Consider the following 24,404-nt stretch of genomic DNA (forward strand, 5'->3'; position numbering starts at 1 on the left):
TCCTGCATCATGTAAGCCCACACAGGGTAATTGTCCCCACCCAATTTGTCCTCGTCGGACATCAAAAATCTTGAACACATATGTGTTGTTGTTAGCCATGGTAAATGTTGCACCTCGTGTGAAAACTGCCCAAAAAGAGGAGAAACGAAGCGGGAACAACACGTGCTATATAGCACAAACTGTAGAAGACTGTAAGGGACCTATTCTACAGAAAACAACACTGAAAAAAATTCTGCACAAAATGACAAAATAGCATGTGCAATTTTGCTTGTAGTGGAAACAGAGGCCGAAATGAGCCCAAATCAGAAATCTGAGCAGACTAAGCTCTACGAGATCTCTCGAAAAATTTGTTGACCTACGAACACTTGCCCAAAGCTCATTGAAATCGGGGAAAGTGAGTATGCGTGTGATGGAGCTGCTGGCGACTAAGCGCGAGAGGATGCAACTCGCTCTGATACGAATTGTTGGAATTAGGGTTGCAAGAAAACATACACATCTTGGAGAAGACGAAGGAAGCTCAAGGCACACAACAAAGAGTGTATTACTTAGTGTGCTAGATAGCCCCAGAGTGATGGGCGTATATACAATGCAACCTCCTAAAGAGAGGAAAAATGCCCCAACACTCTTAGTGTGTTCACACACATCACTACCACATGTATATGGTAACAATGATATGTTGAAGGCAACAAAAGAAAGCATTTGTAGTGCATAGGATTGAGCTAAGATGTATGCTCATAAAGATGAAGAAAAGTTACCTTTGTAGAAGGTGACTTTATATTCCTAAAGGTTCTCCGAAGTTAGAAACCATGAAAACGAGAAAGTATGACAAAATTTTTCCTAGGTACTGTGGTGTTATTGGAGAGTTCTCAAGCTCACCATGTAACGGAATTGGAGAACATTGAGAGGAGAGGAATTAAGATGATTGTAGTGAGCATTTCTTTAAGAGAATTCATCATGAGCATAAGAAGAGTACTTGATGGTAAATAGAAAAATAACTATTATACCTAGTTAGCTTGGATGAACAATACTTGTAAAAGAGAGAGAATTAGAGAAATTGACAACAATTGAGGACTAGATTTACTTGGAGCCGGTCCCCCCTCCAAAAGGCTTTTGTATTATAGATTCTCCCTTGAAGAGAGACTTGGTACAATACATGCTTTGTGTTCCTTGAGACTTTGTTGGTGCAGCGAAGATGGTAAGCTTCATGCACCAAGATTATGCCCATAACTACCTTGCAAAAACAGTAGCTTGTCCTTGGACTCAATCCCAAGACCTCAAACACCTTCAAAGGTGGAGAGAGCTAGCAGGGAGTGAGGGAAGGGAAGAGGAAGAAGTAGCAGCACACGAGAAAGAAGTAGTTTCCTCTCATATCATTACTCATATAGCAAAGCATAGCATAGTAATGAAGATGACAAAGATGGCAAGCATTGATTTGAAGCATGACTCTTGGTTGGATTTGCATTCCATAGCCAAGAGGTGTTGGTGTAGGCTCTCTACTTCTCAAGCTTGGAGAAGGAGATCAAGTTCTTGCTCATCACACAATGAGAGAATGTGTGTGAGTGGTAGAATGAGTCAAAATGAGAGCCCTAGCCTTGCCTTGGTCGACCCCTCTCTCTTTCTTGACTCTAGCTTGATCCCTATTGGCCCTTGCCAAGCTTGGCCAATCACATATCATGGTCATTTCAAGCAATAGGGGTAGCATTTGGACAAGTGTCCTTCTTTCCACCTTTGAGAGAGAGAGCTTAATTAATTAGTTACATGCATCTAAATTCTCATTGGACATCCCTAAATCCATCCAATAGGATTCAGACACACCATGAGGGCAACATGAGTAGGTGCTTGACATGTCATTATTGCCTCTTGAGTCTTGGGCTTGCCTTGTGTGTGTGTGTGTGTGTGTGTGTGTGTGTTCTCTCTCATGCTCCTAGCTTGAGGGCTCGCCCCCTCCTTTGTAGAACACAAGTTTGACTTGAACACCTCAAAAGCACCTTGGGCATCAAGCATGACAAGCACCTCAAGCACCTTGGTCATCAAGCATGACAAGCACCTCAAGCACCTTAGTCAGCTCAAGCACGAGAAGCACCTTAGTCAACTTAATAAGCACAACAAGCACATGCCTAGCTTGCCTAAGGTCTAAAGTACCTAAAGGTCCTAGGTCTAAGAACTTTTAACACCAACCTTTGGAGGTCTTTAATGAAGCTAACCCTAAGGTCCTTTAAGCTCCAATATATGCTCATTGCTATTTGATAGACCATCTCCCTTTTGGACCCTTAATAAGAGGTATCATTCTTTCCCTTTGGTGCCGTGCTGAGATAGGTCTAAAAGCACATATCTATATTCTAACTCTTGTTCCCTTTCATTTTTCCACATTAAATGATTAGTTCAATATGAGATTTTTTTTTGGGATAGGTAGATATTAGATTTTATGACACACCATGTCTTTCATGTAGTAGACTAAAGAAGTTAGTTCACGGGTCGGAGAATGTAGTTTTTCTAGAGATTTTGATTCACTTGATAGAGCCACCAAAGTACCGCATGAACCAAAAAGGATTTAGGGTATTGAGATAGGAAAAGCTGTCCATAAATTGTATTAGGGGAGGTACTAGTTGAGCGGACAGACTTAAATGAAGAAGCAGCAACTTTGGAACACCGTAATGTGATTGCGAAGAGATATCCCCATGTAGTTTTTGAGGACAAAAATTCTTTATAAGAGGAGGGGGAGGGTAATGTCATGTAGATGACCAGGCATGAGTGACGTGGCATGCACAACACACACTATAAGACCAGGAATGGGGAAGGCTTTCCCATTCTCCTCTACGTTTGGGTAGTGAGCCAGGGTTGTTGCCTTCCTCGTACACACTCAGAGTAGTGCGCAGTTATGGGCATGTAACATAATTGGTTGCAAAAGTTTTGTTTGAGAGGGAATCCTTTCCAAGTAAGAAATTGAGTTGAACACTCTGCGCTCTAGTATGTCCTCTTTTTCTAACTGTCTAGGTAATTCTCAAAGGAGCTTCCTCTCACAATGTATTCCTTAAGTTCCGATATGATGAATGCTATTTTTTGGTGGGTTTGGTGCCGTGAGATCCATGGCATACAACAGTGAAAGGAATTTAGAGCTTTCTCGTAATATTTTGAGTCTAGGATACCTTGAGCTATAAATTTGAGTCCCTCGTAGAAGTATATCTTTAGGACAGTAGCTGCATTGCTAGAAATGGAGGGGTGTTGAGAGCGAGTGCTAAGGACTCAAGTGGGGCTCATGGATATAAATCAAGTATTGTAGCCCATTTGCAATGCACCAACGAAGGTCATTTTTATCGCTTGTTTTTGGTTTTCAAAGTGTGCACATCAGGGTTCTCGCACTACCACCAACCGATTGGGCTTGATGTCACATTATTGACAAATAACTATCTTGGAGCATCGTTGACAACTATTGGAATAGATGCAATGGGTCCTCTTTTTCCAATTGCATTTGATCTTGTTGATGCAAAAAATGAAGACAGTAGGGTGTGGTTTATGCAAAATCTCCACAATTGTATTTATCTTTTGGATGGTCTTACTTTTGTGTCAGACAAGCAGAAAGGTCTTCCCCCTGCTAACGGAACTTGTTTTGCCATGGTGTGGGCATGCATATTGCATGCGGCATTTGGATGCAAATATGAAGAAGAAGTGCAACAATGGAGAGTTCATTGAATTGTTTTGGGAAACAACTTATGCTACCACTATTGTAGATTATGAGGAAGCCATCAGAGGGATGAGAGCCATAAATGAAGAGGCAACTAGCTACTTGTTGATCACTTCACCCCCATCGCATTGGGCAGAAAATCACTTCAAAGGAAATCGTTATGGTCATCTCACATCAAACATTGCAGAATCTTTGAATGCATGGTAGGGATAAACCTATCATTGCTATGCTTGATATTATGCATCGCCAATTGACATATTGGTTCTATGCACGCGTGATGGAGCATGGGAGACAGCATAGAACACGTGATGGAGCATGGGAGATAGAGCCCAATTTTCATTGGTTGCAAATGTAGAGAAGAATCTTCGAGAAGTTGGGAATCATGCACGACAATAAAATATAATACTAACTTTACCAAATGATTTTCTCATATTAAACTGATCAACTGTTTTGTGTCCGCAGACTCTGATTTCAAGAATCTAGCTTAAGTCTCACTTTTGTGATCCAGATTTCACCAAAATTGATTTGTGTGGTCTACTTGATATACTTGACCTTGTGGTATACTCAAATATGCAAAATTCTCAAGTTTTGAAGCAGATGTAAATAATCCGATTATTTACTCCAGCTATATTTTTGCAAGTTTTTGTCCCAACCTTGACACAGATTTGTTAAGCACCTCAAGACAAGGTCCCTAGCCAAGTTTCATAAAGTTTGGACAAGTTTTGGTCAAATGGTCATCAATTTTTTGTCCGCATACTAACTTTGCAAATTTGGTCACAATTTTCAATCCAATGATCCAAATATTACCAAATTTAGTTTGTGGGCTTATTACAACATGGTAAAGCAAGTGATATGCTTACTTGGTCAAAAAAGTTAAAAATTGGGGCAAACGTAAATAATCGTGATTATTTACTACTAGCAACTTTTTGCATCTTTTTGGTCAAGTGATCATGTACTCATGTTTATCACATCAATATAAGCCTATGAATCAAATTTCATCAAGTTTGGACAAATTTTTCCCCAATTTACACTCAAGTTCCAAAAAGTCAATACAAACTTTAGTCTTTACCCAGTTTTTTGCCAGTTTGGTGATCCAAATCTTATCTGCCTTTACAAAAGTTGTTTGTACACACATGCAATGAGTCACTGGTATCAACCTTGGTCAAATTTGAGCTGAAAGTAAATAATCACAATTATTTACTTTATGCCCAAAATGAACACTTTTTTGCAATTTTTGAATGGATAGTCTTTTCAGGAGCTATTTTAAGCTTATGAATCAAGTCAAAACTTAATTTGGCCTAAAATGTCAAGAAAAAGTAAATAATCTGAGTTTTTGCAAACTCTTGAAATTTTTACCTCAATGTGTCCTTGAACTTACCCACTGGTTCCGACAACTTTTAAGTATACTCTCCAGTCGGATTGAGTGGTTTGGAGTCTTTTCGTGCTATTTCTAGCCATAGACCTAAAATTCTGCAACTTCCAATAACAACTCACACTTGATTCTTTCAGAAAGAGCAATGTTCTAAAATCCATCTCGGTTCCTACTTACCCTACTCCTAGATTCTTATGCAATGGGGTTGTGAAAAGTGTCCACAAACACTCGTTTTCTTGTTTTTTATGGTTTTCTGCGTATTGATCTTAAGACTTGTCTCATCTATCAATCATCCTTAAAATCCTAATCTAGTTCTACAGTCCTACAATCCTAAAGGCACTTAGCAAGTACGATTACCTCCAAGCTACCTCTACATAGCAAAAGACGACAATCTTAAACTATGCGATTTCTAGAGAAAAGTTTTGACTCTAGGCGATCATAGAGGAAGTTAAAGAATAACTTCACAAGATGCTTGTGTTTTTCCCTAGTTTAGGTTTCTTTGATCCCTGGCGGCGGCGCCAAATGTGGGATGGGTGTCTAACCTCACTCCTATCATATTGCAGATTTAGCGAGAACCACAATTAAATTGTCATCCATGGGACGGAGCTGACTCGACTAGTGCATAGAGGCTACAAGAAGTTGTCAATCTCTCGGAAAACAACTAACAACTCGCATCTAACTCAAGCTACACTCAAGTGACTGAAATCACCAAAAGCCAATCGCTCATCGGCAAACAAATCACATCCGTTACAGCATCAAATGACATCCAAACGTAACGAAACTTCTAGGACATGTTTATAAGACCTAATCACACATGCTTATGGTCTCAAATCTCACTTTAGGTAAAGTGTCAAAATTGCGATTATTAACAACAGTGGATTCTTGACCTAGTCGTTTTCGACCCAGAATGCACCTAAATGCTTAGCAATGATGCCCCAATATCCGCCTATGCTTAGTTTTTGATTTTGAAGTGTAAATTCCTACTTATGATGAAATTAGGCCGCGAGTCGGCGACGCCAAAAGCTACGAAATACCGTGAAGTGTTTACGTCAATGTATAGAGCTCTTACCTGCGATTGCAACAATGCAACAAACGCGACTGCAATGTGACAATCGAAGAGGGAGTAGGAAACGGGAGAAGGAGAGAAGTGAGCGCCGTTAGCTCACGCTGAGTGTTTCATTATCCAAAACTTAATAATAACTTACAAAAATTGGCTTTTATACCTTAGCCAAGGTTTTTGGTGGTCAAAACTAATAATTTGGGAGCTCTAACTAAAGATGGGTAATGACAAGTTGATACAAAGTTTATCCAAAAAATAAGAGTTACAATATTTCCGATTTATCAAAATAATAAGTGTTTTTACAATGAGAACTCTAAAAAATGGTATCCAGGTTAGCCTGCTGCTACACCCATAGTATGCCTCAGATGAGCATTGAGAAACTTCAGCAAGACCCAATCAATTTCCTTAAAAGCTAAGGCTCTTCTGTGCTTATTAGCAGCAGCCCTTTTTGCCTTTGCTTTGAGATGGATATAACCTCTTTAATCTTTGGAAAAGATTCTTGTGAGTCTCGGCTATATTTAGCAGTAGTAGCGAAGATCTTCCCATGTACTTTAAGTAGTAAGGGAATTTTGGATCTTCCCTCTTTAACTTCGAAAGGTGCTTTTCCCATAGAAGTATGTACAATGTCATTGTATGCATACTCTATAAGAGGTAGGTTTTTCTCTCAGGACACGTCCAAATGATATAATTAAATAATACGAGAGAGAGAGAGAGAGAGAGAGAGAGAGAGAGAGAGAGAGAGACCAAACTTGAGGGGGGGGTATACTCCCCCCCCCCCCAACACACACACACACACACTCTCTCTCTCTCTCATTGTGTGGAGTGCAAAGTGTAAGAGCTCCATCTCCTTCTCCAAGCTTGTTGAGAAGTGGAGAGCCTACACCAACACTCTTGGCTATGGAATGCAAATCCAACCAAGAGCCATGCTTCAATTCTTAAGCTTGCCATCTTCTTCATCTTCATTACTATGTTATTATGCTATGCTAAGCAAGAAGAGTGATGATAAATGAGGAACTATTTCTTTCTCCTATGGATGATTCTTCTTCCTCTTCCGTGCCCTCATTCCCCGCTAGCTCTCTCCACCTTTGAAGGTGTTTGAGGCCTTGAGACTGAGGCTTGGGATAGTTAATTCTTTTTGCAAAGTTCATGTCATGCGTGTGATGCATGAAGCTTTCCATCTTCATAGCATCACCAAGGTCACAAGGAACACACAGATTGTATCGCACCAAGTCTCTCTTGATGGAAGAATTTATTATACAAACGCCTTTTGGAGGGGGGACCGGCTCCAAGTAAATCCGGTCCTCAACTATTGTCATGTTCTCTAATACTCTCTCTCTTGCAAAAGTATTGTTCATGCCAAGTTAATTAAGTACTATGTTTATGTTGCTACCATCAATTAAGTTCACCCTCTATGTTCTCAAAGTGATCTCACAAAAAATGCTCACTTTAATTTTGTTCATTCCACTATTCTCAAAATTCATAGGCCATTTCCATTACAGATTTTGCCTTTTAGTAGTGATATGGTCGTTAACATTTTGACAGCTAATACTAGTCAAGTGGTTGATGTAGGTTCAAGGTGATGCTTATGTAAGAAATGGCAGGCAATTGGAATTGCCCGTGCTCATGCTGTTACAGCTATCCTTTTCTGAAGAGAGTGTGTCCAATTGTATGCACGCAAGGCATATAGTCTACATGCATATCGTGATACTTATGGCGGTGTCATAAATCCCATCTGGATGCATGTGAAGAGGCACCTAATGGAGGGATGCCACCCGCAACATGCCGTCCTCCTAGATGTCCAACATTTTTATGTATTAGAGCTAAGGATCGTTTCAAGGAAAAGCATATCTTTACATGCTCTTGTTGTGCTTGTCTTGGCCACAATTTTCATACTTTCAAAGCTCCAATTGTTGATTAAATGTGGACTAGAAATTTGGGACTCTGTGTTGAGCTATGTCTCTCTTATTGATTAAATATGCACAAAAAATGTGTACTTGCAAATCTCATCTATTTGTATGTGAGTCTCTCTTTTGCCATCTCTCATTCATATGTACGTGTGTCTCTCTCTTTTGCGGGATAAGGGTAACAAAATAGACGCCATGCGGATCATATGCATTAACAATCTTTCTATGTTGAAGAGGGTATGATATCTTTGCAAAGAGAAGTCCTTCTGCTTCCTTGTAATTTTGCTCACTGTCATGAACCATGCTTCGGCTCCAATAAGCGAGCTGGATGCGACAAAAATATCTTGCTTCTGACCAAAACTTTGAAGACCCTCATCAAAGTGAAGAGCAACAGATAATAGCCTCGTTTTGGAGTACGCTAGCTAAACAATTGGGAGAAAGCTGCACTAACAACTCCCTTTTCCTTGAAAGCCTGAATCCATCCTCTTTGATTGAAGATTTTGTAGCTGTGGGAGGGCATTTTACCATCAAACGATTTGGAGGGATTGGTTTTCCGCATGATGATGATTTGTCGCTATTGAGATGTAACAAATACAAGCGAGAGTGCAGCTTTGAAAAAGTATTCCGCATTGCAATGTTTGAAGAGGGCTACAGTGCGAGTACATACAGGAGGGGTAGGTTGGGAATTTTGAAAATAGGAGAGTATATTGGGAATTTTGTCAAATTATAGGGGTTTTTGGTAATTATCCCTTAAATTTAAACAGGGAATTCCTTTTAAAAGAACAATAAAAAAGACTTGGGGCCTTTGACTTTTATGGTGCAGCATACACGTGTACTTCGTAAATGTGAATGGAAGCATTCCAGAGACGGCGCCGATCGCCATATACTTACGTAACAACCCCTCCCGCTCCTCCTCCTTACTGTCGACCTTGCGTTGTCGATCGGCTCATGCTTCCCTGGAGAGAGCGCACGTCATGGGATGCGCTAGCTCCAAAATTGAGACAGAGGTAGCAGTGAAGCGCTGCAAGGCTCGCAAACATTACATGAAGCAGACAGTGACACATAGACACGCATTTGCAGCAGCCAATGCCTTGTATGCCAAATCTTTAAAGAGCACGGGAGCAGCCATCAGACAGTTTGCGGACGTGGAGGTCCCCAAGGAAGTTGCATCCACAGGGACCAGCTCTGCTTCTCACCACCAAGTACTGCACACTGTTCCCAACCTGTTTCCTCCACCTCAGCCTCCAGAGGACCCTTTTTCAGGGCGTCGAGCACCTTTGCCACGTGCTGCCAGTATGCCCCCTATTCCCATCATGACTGCTTCTTCTAAAGGTTCTCTTGCCACTCACCCTCAGGCTCTCAGTGAAGACGAGGAGGAAGACTCTGATGAAGACCCAGGGTACTCACAGCATAAGCCCACACATTCTGAACCCTATTTTGTTCTTTTTGATAACATCTCAATTCCTGGAGCAAGCACATTTGATACTGAAGATTTTGAACCGAAGAGCTCTGGTATGGAGACAAGAAGTGATCTGGATTATGATGTTGAACAAGAGCAGTCCAAGACGCAAATGCCTGCATCACAAGTCAAGGCAGGTCTTGAGGATACGTCAGGAATTGACAGAGAGGTAAGAAAGCAGACTAAAATGCCTGTATATCGGAGGTCAGGAAAATCTGACAAGGATTTTGGAACAATATTGCGCCTCCTAGATGATTTTTTCTTGGAAAGCTATGAAGCAGGGAGGGAGGTCTGTCAGATGTTAGAGGCTCAAAGGGATTATCATCATATACCTTTTGTTGATGAAAGATCTGGTAAGCACAGACGATCCCAGCTGCACCCAGAGGATAATTGTACTACTAGTTTCTACTCTGCTCGTGATAATTGAAATTATCCTGCTTCATGCCGAAACTACACATAACTAAATGTATAGGCATGTTAAAAAATAGGCATCTCATGCTAAATTATTTTGTAGGGCTTACCTACGGGCATTTTGTACAAATCTCACATTTTGTACAAATCTCTCAGTTTCGTTCTTTCGTCTAACTTGATGGTCCCACTACTTTCAAGCAGACAACGAATGTTTTGTTTGGATATCATCTTGGATCTTTTCTGGTATTTATTTTTTTGATGCCTTTCGCATCAATTCCTTATTCTTTTGAGCATACTCAACAACTACTTGCAATAAAGCTCAACTTATTTCTTTTTTGGCAGATGGTGTGCTCAATTAGCCCTTTTAGCCATTTTATGTGATAACGCTGAGGTACAATAGGTAGCTCTGCATGGGAAAAATTACCCTTGGGATGTTTTGTATACAACCTCTTTTTCCCTTACATGAGACAGGGGTGTTGTATCATTTTCTAAAAAGACGCGGGAGTGTCTGTTAACTCAAAAGTCAGGAAGTAATGTCCATCTTTGATATGAAATGTGTCTTTGGGACATCCTTGGACCAATTTGCCTATTGATGATATTTGGACCTAAGATTGATTTGTGGGGTAAGCCCACCTTGTAACAAGGCTTGTATAAATTGGCTAGACCGGAGGACCAAGGTCTCTAATACCTTAAGGTTTTGCGGTGTGGATGGCTAAGCTAGTTTTAGCATTAACCGTTGGGTGCATTTGTGCAACTGCTCAAATCCGCCATGATCTTCCATCATCATTCCTGGCGTCATCTTCCAGTTGGCTACACTTTCGGCCTCCCTCATTGTACTACAATGGGCAGATTAACATCACTAACAACAACCCCCCCCCCCACCCCCCCCCCACCCCCTCCCTCCTTTCCCTTCCCGTGTTAGTCCCCAACTGGGTTCCATCTTGGGTAGAGCTGCCAAGGGCCTTGAGTCCAAGTGTGGTGATCACACAAGTGTCTCACAATTGAGACCCAAGTCCTATTTATAGGACTCACTTAAAAGATGGCCATGTTCACTCTTGGCCGGACATAGCTCAGGCGCCCATCTTGATGTTTGGGGATGACACTTCGCCCTTTATTTTTAATTGCTGTCCTCAGCAATAGCCTCGGTAATGAAACTGGGGAAACGACTCTTCAATGATCTTACCGACTCCCATGTAGTACTCGTCTCAAGTCAATGCTTTGACTTGATCGAATTTCGGGGTAAGAAGTCTTTCGAGACCGCTTGAACCTTTGATCAAGAACCAATTCGGGTTCAAGTGGAATATAACGAGTGGTATTCTCCAAACTCGGGATTTCCTCCAGAGGAATCATTTGTTCATTCTGTCCCAAGCGCAAGCGGCTAATGTGGAACACAAGATGGATCATAAAGATCCAGTTTGTAGGATATACCTCTAATCCTCTTGATAAACTGGAATGGTCCACGGTATCGCGAAGATAACTTAGAACATGGTCCGATACATATTATTTTAGAGTCCTTCGGTACCTTTAGGTACACCCACATCCCCTCCTAGAGCTCTCGAGGTTGCTGATGCTGGTTAGCATAAAAGGTAGCTCGATCTTGAGCTGTGCTTATGCTCTCCCGAGCGATCAGTAGCATTTCTTGCATGTCGTGCAAGAAATTGGCTACGGGATGCATCTTAACACTCTTGATTCTAGTAGCGATCGGTGGTTTCGGCTCATAACCGTACATAAGCATAAAGGGATTATAGCCCCTTGCCGAATGCTCAGTACTGTTATAAGCAAATTCAGTATGTGGGAGATAGCATTGCCAATCAGATTGACGATGGAAGACATATGCTCGTAGCATATCCTCCGTTGTTTGATTCGTGCGCTCAATCTTTCCATCAGACTCAGGATGATGTGAGGAGGATATGCACCAGTGGGATTCCAATTCTTGGAAAACCGTTTGCTAGCAATTAGTAGTGAACTTAGAATCACGATGATTGACAATTTCTTTGGGCCAACCATAGAATAGAAGTGTTCCACAAAGAGTTGAGCTAACCCATGACTCCTTATGTCACGTGACACATCCCAACCCTATGTGTCCGTGGACAAGCTACACCACAGCAGGGTTCAATCAGTCCAGTCAAGTCTAGATTAGCAGTGATCTGGCACTTTTGTGAGTCTATTCGTAGACCGTGCATGCCCAGTCACTTAGCATAGATGAATATCCTCCGGTTGCACACAGCATGATCATCGGAATTCCCATCAGAATCCATTAGTATCAGTTAGGGGAATTTTCCAGTGCATTTAGCCTATTTTCCTATTTATTGGTTATTTTCACTTATTATTTTTAAGTGACTTTCCAAGAGAAGTAGATAGGGCAATTTTGCTAAGTTTTTATATAAGCAAACCCAAGTTAGCACTTTCTGGCAGAAGAGGAAGCAGGAGCTTCCCGCTCAACAGGCAATTTCTTATTAGTTCCCCCCCCCCCCCCCCCCCCCCCCCCAGCAGTAGACCCTCGCCATACCTCTCACCATCCCCTTGGCGTTTCCTTCGCTAGGAGCAGATCCATTGCCTTGAAGCTTCCACCTTCTGGCGCTTGTCCCCCCTTGCAGACATCGCCATCTTCCTTCCCTTGCTGGCGTTTTTGTCACAGCCTTGCAGCGTTTTACTAACGCTAGGACTCCTCAGCAGACCAGCGTTTTTGAGTGCTTGCTGCCCAGCGTTTTTCAGCAGTTATACCTCAGCCTATACAGCGTTTTCAGCAGGTGCAAACCTCTCTAAAAACGCAGCCAAAGAAGCCTTTCAGTTCAGCATTTTCACCTTCAGCAGGAACCCCGATCAAAACAGTCATTTTCAGCCTCGAAACAGCCACCGAATTCAGCCCATAGAAGATCACAGTTTCAGCCATGAAGTGGCCGTCGTCATCACCGTTGTCGTCATCGGCATAGTCCCATTGCATCAGTCCATTGCATATGCATTGTACACCTTTGTGCAATCAAAGTAGACCACTCTCGCCGACGAGAGTGGGGCCTTCGGAGGAGGGTTTTACAACCTCTTGGTGTCGTATCTCTTCTCTCTCCTTCTCTCAGTCTCATTCACTTGCACGCACAATACCCACTCACTTTGTTTGTGATCATAGCACTCCACAAGACGGAAAGCTCTCTCTTTCCCTAAAGAACTAAAAGGAACCTTGAGCAATAAAGATCACTAATCTTGAGAAAATACAACATTCATTCCACTGCACCTAACACCTTTCGGTGGTGCGAATAGGAATAAAATGTGCCATTTTCGTGAGTCGATCAATGACGACCCAAATGGCATCATGGACATGATTGGTCCGGGGCAGCCCAACTACAAATTCCATAGATGTTAGGTGCAGCGGAATGAATGTTGTATTTTCTCAAGATTAGTGATCTTTATTGCTCAAGGTTCCTTTAGTTCTTAGGGAAAGAGAGAGCTTTCCGTCTTGTAGAGTGCTGTGGTCACGAACAAAGTGAGTGGATATTGTGCGTGCAAGTGAATGAGACTGAGAGAAGGAGAGAGAAGAGATACGACATCGAGAGGTTTGTAAAACACTCCTCCGAAGGCCCCACTCTCGTCGGCGAGAGTGGTCTACTTTGATTGCACAAAAGCGTACAATGCGAATGCAATGGGACTATGCCGATGACGACGACGATGATGACGATGGCGACTTGATGGCTGAATCTGGGATCTTCTAACTGCTGAATTTCGGGACTGTTTTGGCTGTGTTTTCGAGGCTGAAAATGGCTATCTTCTGCAAATGATCTATCTGCTGAATTCTGACTCTATGTCGATGACGACGTGCTGAAAACGCAGGTGCTGAAATCTGCGTTTTCCGGGCTGAAACTGTAAACCTTGCGGAAACTGACCGTGCGGCGAGGAACTGCTGCGGGAAGGTGAGATCTGCGAGGTTCGGGACTTGATCTGTGGGTACTAAGGGCTGAAAACTGAAAACGCTGATGTTCTTTGACCTTTCGTTGTGGATAATCTGCAAAACGCTAGGGTTTGTAGCAGATGCAAAAACGCTAGGGCTGAAAATCTGTAAATTTGATGCCGATTGTTTGCAAAGGCAAAGCGCTAGGCTGATCTGTTGTTTGTTGTAGTCTCCGGGCTGATCTGCTGTGCAAAACGCCAGGGCTGGTTCTTCGTGCAAAAAACGCTAGGTTGATGGATCTGCTCCAAAAACGCTAGGCCTCTTGGGGGGGTTCTGCTGAGAAGTTGCCTGTTGAGCATGTGCTCTTACTGCCTCTTCTGCCAGAAAGTGCTAACTTGGGTTTGCTTATATTAACTTAGCAAAATTGCCCTACCTACTTTTGTTGGAAAGTCACTTAAAAATAATAAGTGAAAATCCCAATAAATAGGAAAATAGGCTAAAGGTACTGGAAAATTCCCCTAACTGATGCTAATGGATTCTGATGGGAATTCCGATGATCATGCTGTGTGCAACCGGAGGATATGCATCTATGCTAAGTGACTGGGCATGCACGGTCTACGAATAGACTCACAAAAGTGCCAGATCACTGCTAATCTAGACTCGACTGAACTGACTGAACCCTGCTGTGGTGTAGCTTGTCCACGGACACATAGGGTTGGGATGTGTCACGTGACATCCCCTCCTTTTCAAAGTGAGGTATTGGTACCGAACTGTATGGCGTCGAGGGAGATCGCCAATAGCATCCGGAATCCTGGAAGGGACTCTTCGCCGGCCCACTCTGATGTGTGGGTCGTGCGGTACTTGAACTTCATAAAGGTCTGCAACGCTTGCTTCTTTGGGCCGCGCCGAAAGCGACACAAAGTCTTCTGTGGCTCCTTTGATGCTTCAACTTCGTCTAGAGTCCTGCTTCTTTCGTCTTCAAGAATCTCCATGGCTGAAAATTCTTGAAACCATCTCCAACACAAACCATGAACATACCCATTCCATGTAGAGTGAAGGAAAAAAATCGTGTCTTCTCTAAAGACTGTGTATGCAATGTAGATGAACATAGAGACGGAGTGACAACCCGTTCATCAAACACATGCAAACAATGCGGTCGAATCTTTTCTGTTTGATCAAAATCAATCAACTTTGGCAAATCACAATGGAAATGCCCATGCTTGGTGCTCATACTATCATGTGATCTGTTAGAAACTGTGTCATGCCAAGGAAAAGGGATCACATAACGATGCTGACTAAAATACAGGAAACCTTCGCGAGTGAAACACTCGAACAATGCGTGCGTATCAATCATGCTAACACATAATACTTCCTGTGATGGTTCTTTGGACCAAGGCTCGAGAGCCAAGATCGCTTCTTCGGGATCTATCGAATCTTCTTGTGGGGGATCTGTGGACCTCGACTCGAAAGCCAAGATCGATTCTTGGTGATTGATCGATTCTACAACGAGGTTAGCTTCGCTAGAAAAAGCATCAACTAACACATCATCAATCACATCATCTTCGTGCAAGTCATCATGCTTGTCTTTGTCATCGAAATCATCATGCAAATCCTTATCATTCAAATCATCATGCTTCGCATAATCATGCAAATCCTTTGTGTCATGTTGTGGAGAAAAAGAGACTGAGAGAGTCTCCTTATCTCGAATTCTTTCAATCTTGTCCTGCATATTAGCAATGAGAGATGGAGAAGGAGAAGTATCCATTCCATGAAAGACAGTAGGAGAATCACTTTTGGCATTGAGAGTTAAAGTGCTAGCCTCCCAATCAACGAGAGGGTTGATTTCACGAAACCATTTCATGCCTAAAATCATATCACATCCTGAGAGAGGAGAAACAACAAATCTTCTAGTGAAGGCAGTCTGTTGAATTGTAAACAACACATCAAGGCACTCCTTCGTGATGAGAGCGTCCATACCAGGAGGAAAGCCAGAGACCTTGATAGGAGATCTCGGACTAACTTCGAGGCGGCGGACTCTCTCAACAAGAGAGGGGCTGATCACATCATGCATACTACCTGGGTCAAACAATATGACAAAACGGTGCCCCGACGGACGACCATAACATTTAATGAGAGAATCATCAATGGGAGGGTCCTGAGAAACTTTGGGCACAATCGTGTTATCATTCATTGCATTGACAGATGTAGTGGGTGCTGTGGGTTCTTTAGATTCATTCGGTTCAAGCTTAGGACATGTTCTTTTCTTGTTACCCTTAATGTGACAATGAAAACAACGACCTTCTTTAGAATACGTGCTTTGTTCTTCCGAAGTGATGTAACCTCCTACAATTCCTTGTGCTACCTTTTCATTTGGAGTAAGCTTAGGTTTAGCAATTGTGTTAGCCTTACCCTTAGATTCATTGGAAGAATTCTTTGTTGAGATACTGTTGGAAGATTGGTTAGAAGAGTTATCATTCTTACCATTCTTACCGTTCTTACCGTTCTGAGGAGTCTGCGAGGTACTTGTGGAAGTCTTGTTCTCCTTAGGCTTTTCCTTGTTGTGCTTCATCTCCTGTGCGAGAGTAATCGCTACCGCCTTGTTGAGATTGATTGGATCGAATACCTCGACATCGTACTTGATATACTCGTCCAATCCAAAGAGAAAAGCCTCTTTGCGTTCATCATCCGACGTGCGTAATTGGGTACCTAGCTGCAAAACACGATTAGAAAAAGACATAACTGGCATACCATTTTGCTTGAGAGCGTGCCAATCGTCTTTCAATCGTGCGAGGTACTGAGGTGGCATAAACCGTGCCTTGAGCTTGTCTTGGAAATCAGCCCAACTAAAAGAAAGGGACGTGAAATCGTCGGCTGCCTCTAGGTGCGCGGCTAGCTGTGCCTCTTGCCATGCGTGGTACCAATTGATGGCATCACCGGCAAGATACATAGCTGCCGTCAATACTTTGCTATTCCCTGTCTTCTTAGTTGTCGCAAAATAAGCATTAAATTGATGCAACCAAGAATGAATCACTGTAGCATCCATCTTACCGTCATACTTACTGAAAGTAAACTTTTCTGTAACTGGATGGTTGGAATCCGCGTCGTGGCTTGCGCCACTGAACGAACTTCCACGATCTTCGGGTGGTTCGGTCTTCGAGGCTAGGATGTGGGAAATAAACTCTTGATGACGAATCTCCCTTTGAGCCTCGCGTTCATCGCGCTCGCGTTCGAAAGCAAGTCGATTTTCTTCTTGTTTTGCGGCAAGAGCAATGCGCTCACGCTCTTGAGCAAAGCGCTTGTCGTCCTGTCGATCCATCATGGCCATCATTTGCTTCATCATTGCCTCCATAAGGTCTGGCGTAGATGGCGAAGGGGGAGGGTTGGAAAAACCTCCTGGTGGGGAGAATCCTTCGTCGCCTCTCTCATGCTCATCACCTGAAGGCAAAGTATCCATGCCGCTTCGGGTGACGACCATGCACTATGATCTTGGGGTCTTAAGCTCGCGAGGAATTGGGGGTCTTGGGTTCTTGAGGTCCTTGATTCGTGAGAATCTAGGTTTCTTGAGGTTCTTGAGCTCTTGGGGTCCTTGATTCGTGAGAATCTAGGGTTCTTGAGGTTCTTGAGTTCTTGGTTCTTGAGGGTCTTGGGTTCTTGGGGTTCTTGAGGTTTTCTTTCGCTTGCAAATCGCGTTGGAGAAGGATCTTCTCTTCACCCGAGTTCTACCCTTTTTTGCGGGCGCACCCCTTGGCGGCCTTGCGCTCACACCAAGGTTGCTGTTCCCCACCTCACGTCGATTGGCCGGCCGCTAAGTGCACGGTCCGCTCTCAATGAGTGAAAAGAGACACAAGGGGAGGCTGGACAAGCCCTTCTTTCTTGGGATTCCTGTCACTCTTCAACAAAACACGATTAGGAATCGCCACGCCCAAGTAAACTTGGGTTCGTGCGATTGCAACAAGCAAAAAAAAATTCTTGTGGTTCTTCCCTTGAGTAATGCAGAACACTTCTAAAGCTCTGATACCAATGTTAGGTGCAGCGGAATGAATGTTGTATTTTCTCAAGATTAGTGATCTTTATTGCTCAAGGTTCTTTTTAGTTCTTAGGGAAAGAGAGAGCTTTCCGTCTTGTAGAGTGGTGTGGTCACGAACAAAGTGAGTGGATATTGTGCATGCAAGTGAATGAGACTGAGAGAAGGAGAGAGAAGAGATACGACACCGAGAGGTTTGTAAAACCCTCCTCCGAAGGCCCCACTCTCGTTGGCGAGAGTGGTCTACTTTGATTGCACAAAAGCGTACAATGCGAATGCAATGGACTGATGCAATGGGACTATGCCGATGACGACGACGATGATGACGACGGCGACTTGATGGCTGAATCGGGGATCTTCTAACTGCTGAATTTCGAGACTATTTCGGTGGCTGAAAATGACTGTTTTGGCTGCGTTTTCGAGGCTGAAAATGGCTATCTTCTGCAAATGATCTATCTGCTGAATTCTGACTCTATGTTTATGACGACGATGCGACGATGACGCGCTGAAAACGCAGGTGCTGAAATCTGCGTTTTCCGGGCTGAAACTGTAAACCTTGCGGAAACTGACCGTGCGGCGAGGAACTGCCGCGGGAAGGTGAGATCTGCGAGGTTAGGGACTTGATCTGCGGGTACTAAGGTCTGAAAACTGAAAACGCTGATGTTCTTTGACCTTCCGTCGCGGATAATCTGCAAAACGCTAGGGTTTGTAGCAGATGCAAAAACGCTAGGGCTGAAAATCTGTAAATTTGACACCGATTGTTTGCAAAGGCAAAACGCTAGGCTGATCTGCTGTTTGCTGTAGTCGCCGGGCTGATCTGCTGTACAAAACGCCAGGGCTGGTTCTTCATGCAAAAAACGCTAGGTTGATGGATTTGCTCCAAAAACGCTAGGCAGAACCCCCCCAAGCAGAACCATCAACCTAGCAACTTCTCAGCAGAACCCCCCCAAGAGCATGTGAGCATGTGCTCCTGCTGAGCATGTGCTCCTGCTGCCTCTTCTGCCAGAAAGTGCTGACTTGGGTTTGCTTATATATTAACTTAGCAAAATTGCCCTATCTACTTTTGTTGGAAAGTCACTTAAAAATAATAAGTGAAATCCCAATAAATAGGAAAATAGGCTAAATGCATTGGAAAATTCCCCTAACTGATGCTAATGGATTCTGATGGGAATTCCGATGATCATGCTGTGTGCAACCGGAGGATATGCATCTATGCTAAGTGACTGGGCATGCACGGTCTACGAATAGACTCACAAAAGTGCCAGATCACTGCTAATCTAGACTCGACTGATCTGACTGAACCCTACTGTGGTGTAGCTTGTCCACGGACACATAGGGTTGGGATGTGTCACGTGACAATAGAAATGCTAGACCATTTCTTATCGGGAATTTGCAGTGGATGTAAAAGCCCAGCAAGCCTTTGACGTTCAGCTTTATTAAGTTGATATTGCACGAATTGCCGCACATACCTCACGACGAAGGTTTTCATGTGCGGCCAATAAATTACCGGCTGACCAAGGGTGTCCGACAATAATATTTTCTTGTGGATATCCTTGTCAATGGGCACACACACTTTGCCTTGCCTGAAAAGTATCCACCTTAGATGGAATACTTCTCCACTACCTTTCTCTTTGTAGCCAGCCTACGGGCGTCCGGATCGCCATTGCCTTCCGGGCTATACAATTCCTCTTGGACTTGTTGCCAAATCTCATGAAAGTGAGCATCTGTCTGGAAACGCCCTTTGAGAGAAAGAAATGATTTGAAATGTCAATAAGCGAACGAGCATTCACCTTTGAGATCCTAGTAAGGGCATCCTCCATAGTATTGGTGGCACCCTTACGGTAGTGTATCTCCAAATCGAACTCCTGCATGGGTTCAACTCTCTTGGCCTTTTGTCCTCGAAGGTCAGGTTGATCGCTTAGATATTTCAGTGAATGATGGTCAATGCATACAACGAAATGGGCATCATGAAGATAATGACACCAAATTTTCAAAGCATAAATGACCACCAACAATTCCTTCACCTGTGTGGAGTAGCGTGTCTAAACATCCGTAACCTTGGGACTCTCAAGCAGTAGGTTGGCTATCATGATAGAGGACAACACCTATGGCGTAATCACTGGCATCCGTCACCACCATAAAGGGCTTATTCGGATCCACGGTTTGCAACATTGGCGTAGATGTAACGAGTCGCTTCAATGTTTGGAAACATCGATCGAGCTCATTGGTCCACCTAATAGATGAACTCACGCTATGATGCATATGTTGCTCGAGTGTCCGATTATAAATAAGGATATCGTCAAGGAATACGTCACTGCACTTTCCCAGATATGGACGAAATAAATCATTCATCATGTGCTGGAAAGTTGCTAGAGCGTTGGTCAATCCAAAAGGTAAGAGACCAAAAATTGATAATGTCCATATTGTGTACGAAATGCGGTTTTCGGGGCATCACATGGATGTATCTGTATCTGCTGGTATCCGGGTCGTAGATCGATCTTGGTGAAATATCGTGCAACCGAGAGTTGATCCATGAGGTCATCCATCCTCGGTGACGGATACTTGTTCTTGACAGTGACTTAATTGAGATCCTTGTAATCCACGCAGAAGCTCATTTCTCGTCCTTTTTGGCGGGAACAGGAGCACCCCACGGACAGTTACTAGGCTCAATAAACCTAGGGCTGCAATTGCCTAGCTATCTTGTCCTCCTCTTTCGGGCTAAACCAATAAGGTTACCGGGGGACGAAATGGCTACTAGGCAAAAGCTCTATCTTGTGATCAAGACCTGGCCCACGAGACGGTGGAAGCCCATCATGTAAATCTTACGGAAACACATCAACAAATTCCATCAAAACAGAATCCAAATAAGGTTTATATCAAAATCGGTGGTTTTGGAGGATAAAAAACCCTCGATTACATGATACACACCATCAAGGACATCATGATACAAAAGTCGGAAGACTTCACGATAGTGCTGAATGCGGAGGTCAATCTGCGGTATGACCTCATGTGCTGATCTAAGCTTTGACTTTCCGCGTGTCGGACCAAACATGGATGGTTTGCGGAAATGGTTTGGAGCTTAAGATCTTATACCACACAAGAAGAAATAAACTTTTGAGTAGAGCCATTGTCGAACAAAATCGTAACGTTTCGGCCATTGATCTCCCTTGTGACATAGAGAAGACCGTGCGGGCCAAAAAATGGCCTTATGTACGCAACAACTGCGGCATCTACGAGCACCTACATGAGAAAAAAATCTCTGGACGAAAACAAGACAAAAGTACACGGTTCGTCGATAGCGTCTACCGAAGTCTTTGTTGTTGCGGAGGTAGTTGGCTTCTTCTTTCGCTTCGGGCAATCCTTGTCTCCACGGAATTGGCTGGTCTGATGACAATCGTGGCAGCGAATCTTCTTCTCATCCTCGATCCTAGACAACTTGTTCTGGCCGTTGTCTTTAAATTTCTTCCGTGCCTTTAGTACATTGATTGACGGTTGCATTCATGGCGAAGCGTTCGAACTTTGATGAGGAGGCACCACGATAAGAGGTCTCTCCCGTCACCGGGCCACTCCAGATATGGCCTAAGTTTGTCGTAGTTTCTGCGCGTACTTGATGATGTCCTCTAGTGATGTGATTGGATGCCGCAATACCTCATTCCGGTAAGCCGGTGGCAATCCGAAGAGATAGAGCATCTGTAAGATGAGCTGCTGGTCTTCCAAGGCTTTCGTCTTGTGGACGAAATCCTTGAATTCCTGTGAGTAAGCATCAACGTCCAGGGTCTTCTTGCCTATCTCCAACTTGAACAACTTCTTGAAACACTCGATCTTATCCATTCGCACGAAGCGAGTGTGAAAGACTGTCTGGAAGTCTGCCCAAGTTATTGAATCAGGTAAAAAACAAGCCCACCACGCGTAAGCCTTGCCCTAAGGCATGATTTTTATCTGATTGATGCATTGGGCATCAATGAAGTGATATAGATCAAAGTAGGCTGTCTATTTGGTCGGCCATGAATCAACAATGGTCTCTTCACATTCTTCTTTCTCCCCTTTGAAGAGGTCGGGATGGAACTGAAGAGACAAAGTGCTCATGGCCACGGGCGAAACTTCTTTTGAATCGCCCCTAAGCACAATCTCTTTCGGATTAACTAAAGCATCATGTATTGTCTCTTGAAGACCCGTTATTGTGGAATACTCGTGCACGACTCCGCAAAATCTTGCACGTGTTATGCTTGTCCCTTCAATCTCTTGTGACAAAGCTCTACGCATGGCAATTCCTACAATACTGGCTAACAGAACTTGCGTGGTACGCAACTCAACGTGTTGTCATTGCGTCTCTTGGAGTTGGTGTTGTAGCACCGCTATCATGGATGCTTCCATAACGGGGGATGAAGGAGTACCCTCGGGACGAAGCCCGTGTGTGTGGTGAACCGGCCCGTAGGGCGATAGACTTTGGCTTTCACCCGTTTACTTTAGACTCTAGGACACAGAGAAACTTTGCAAATAAACATGTGATTGGAATTCAACACTTCAAGACATTTCACAACTTGGTAGCTAGAGCGTTACCAAGCAGACAGCGACACCCTGTAGGCCCCAAAGGCTGGTGCCCCTTATGGTATTTCTTTATTCTTATTAAACTTGATAAAAACTTGTAAACTTCTACAAGCTGTCCCACTTTTATCGGGCTGAAATTCCTCTACTGTAATCCGATTTCGGCAACATAAACACATTAGGAGTCTCCATGGACAAAATCCCAAGCACACAGTGACACTTTAGAGCATTTACAAAACCTGGCGAGAAATTATAGCACGCTGAATTCTCTGTTTTGCGCTCCGATTCGCGTGCCGATCACTTCTGTGGATAGCCCTGGAGCTCTCGCACCTGTAGGGTCACTTGCCCCTTGAATTAGACGAGATTCCTCGCGGGAAATCTCTCTAAATTATCTTGTACAAGCACCCAATGCTTTCCCGAGGCTCCCCTGGCAAATAAACAATCCAAACGCTTCCACCTAATCCTCACCAAGCTGTCCAAAACTGTCCATGGCTGTAATTGCAGGTTTTTGACCCAATTTCGCCAGCATAACGGGGCAAAAATCCCTGTGGGTCAAAAGTACACGTCAAGGACACTTTTCCTTGCGGTATGGAGGCTTTCTTGTGAGCTGTAGATCAATTTCAGCATGCTGTAATTCCGTGTGTTGTCACTGTCAGGTGCCCAAAGCCCTATTTAAGCATCCCACGGCTTTCCCGAGGCTCCCCTGGCAATGTCTTGCAGTTTAGGTGCAAAACCCTAAACCTGCAGAAAAACATAGCAGGCTGTAATTTTGTCACGTGCTCATCCAACCCATCCAACCCTATGTGCATGTGGACCCATCATGAGCATTTTACAGTGCACAGAACCCATTTTCCCTATTTTATCCATTTTTCACTTGTTATTAATAAGTGACTTTGTTGGGAAATTGGGTAGGGCAACTTTGCTAAGTTAATATATAAGAAAACTAGCGCTAGCACTTTCTGGCAGAAGAGGCAACAGAAGTTCCTACAACTTGCAGTGCACCTTCTCAACAAGACCGGCAGATTACCCTAGCTTTTTCAGCAGACCCTCTGGCATTTTTCATCAGCTGTACCAGAACAGCCCTAGCATTTTGCAGATCCCAGATCAGCTCTCGCGTTTTGCAGATCCCAGATCAGGCCTAGCGTTTTTGATTGCAGATAGCATCAACGTTTTGCAGATTCCCGGCAATAGATCAGCTGTAGCGTCAGCATTTTCAGTTTTCAGCACTTGACACCGCAAGATCAGCCCCTAGCCTCACAGATCTCACCTACCCGGAGCAGATCCTCGCCGCACCGTCAGACCAGCCAGCGTTTTCAGAATCAGCCCGCTGTACGCAGATTTTAGCATCTGTGTTTTCAGTGCACATCGTCGCGTCGTCGCCATTGCTGTCCTCGCCGACACAGTGTGGATGCTAATGTTATTCATTCTTGGTTGCATCAATTTAATGCTTATTTTGCGACAATTAAGAAGACAAGAAATAGCAAAGTTTTGACGGCAACCATGTATCTTGCCAGTGATGCCATTAATTGGTATCAAGCGTGGCAAGAGGCACAGTTGGCCACGCACCTAGAGGAAGCCGATGAAGGCGTGCCCCTTTCTTTCAATTTGGCAGACTTCCAAGACAAGCTCAAGGCGCGCTTGCCACCTCAGTACCTAGCGCGGTAAAATGAAGATTGGCGCAATCTCAAGGAAAATGGTACCCCAGTCATGTCTTTTTATAACCGGGTTTTGCAACTTGGTATCCAATTACGCAAATCGGATGCAAAGCGCAAAGAGGCTTTTATTTTCAGGTTGGACGACTATATTAGGGTTGATGTCAAAGTCTTCGACCCCGTCGATTTCAACAAGACGGTAGCGATTGCTCTCGCACAGGAGATGAAGCACAACAAGGGAAAGCCTAAGGAGAACAAGTCTTCTCACAGTACCTCGCAGACTCCTCAGAATCCACATAACGGTAAGAATGGTAACTCTTCTAGCCAATCTTCCTCTAATCCTTAGGAAAAAATCCTCAAAATGAATCTAAGGATAAAGCTCAAGCACCTGCTAAACTTAAGCTAACTCCGGTTG

At 43.7% G+C, this 24,404-nt stretch overlaps 1 protein-coding gene across 1 annotated transcript in view; it reads left to right on the forward strand.

Annotated features, from left to right (window-relative positions):
• Positions 1-8,880: 8,880 nt before the first annotated feature.
• LOC147418680 (protein ROLLING AND ERECT LEAF 2-like) overlaps positions 8,881-24,404 on the forward strand; it is a 47,966-nt gene continuing 32,442 nt past the window's right edge. Inside the window, exon 1 of the mRNA XM_086505396.1 lies at positions 8,881-9,830. Coding sequence (XP_086361522.1) covers positions 8,993-9,830 — 838 coding nt within the window. The 5' untranslated portion in view covers positions 8,881-8,992. The remainder of the gene's footprint in view (positions 9,831-24,404) is intronic.

The sequence above is a fragment of the Adiantum capillus-veneris genome, chromosome 29, assembly GCF_014529385.1.
Source record: "Adiantum capillus-veneris isolate H3 chromosome 29, ASM1452938v2, whole genome shotgun sequence".
Taxonomy (NCBI): Eukaryota; Viridiplantae; Streptophyta; class Polypodiopsida; order Polypodiales; family Pteridaceae; genus Adiantum; species Adiantum capillus-veneris.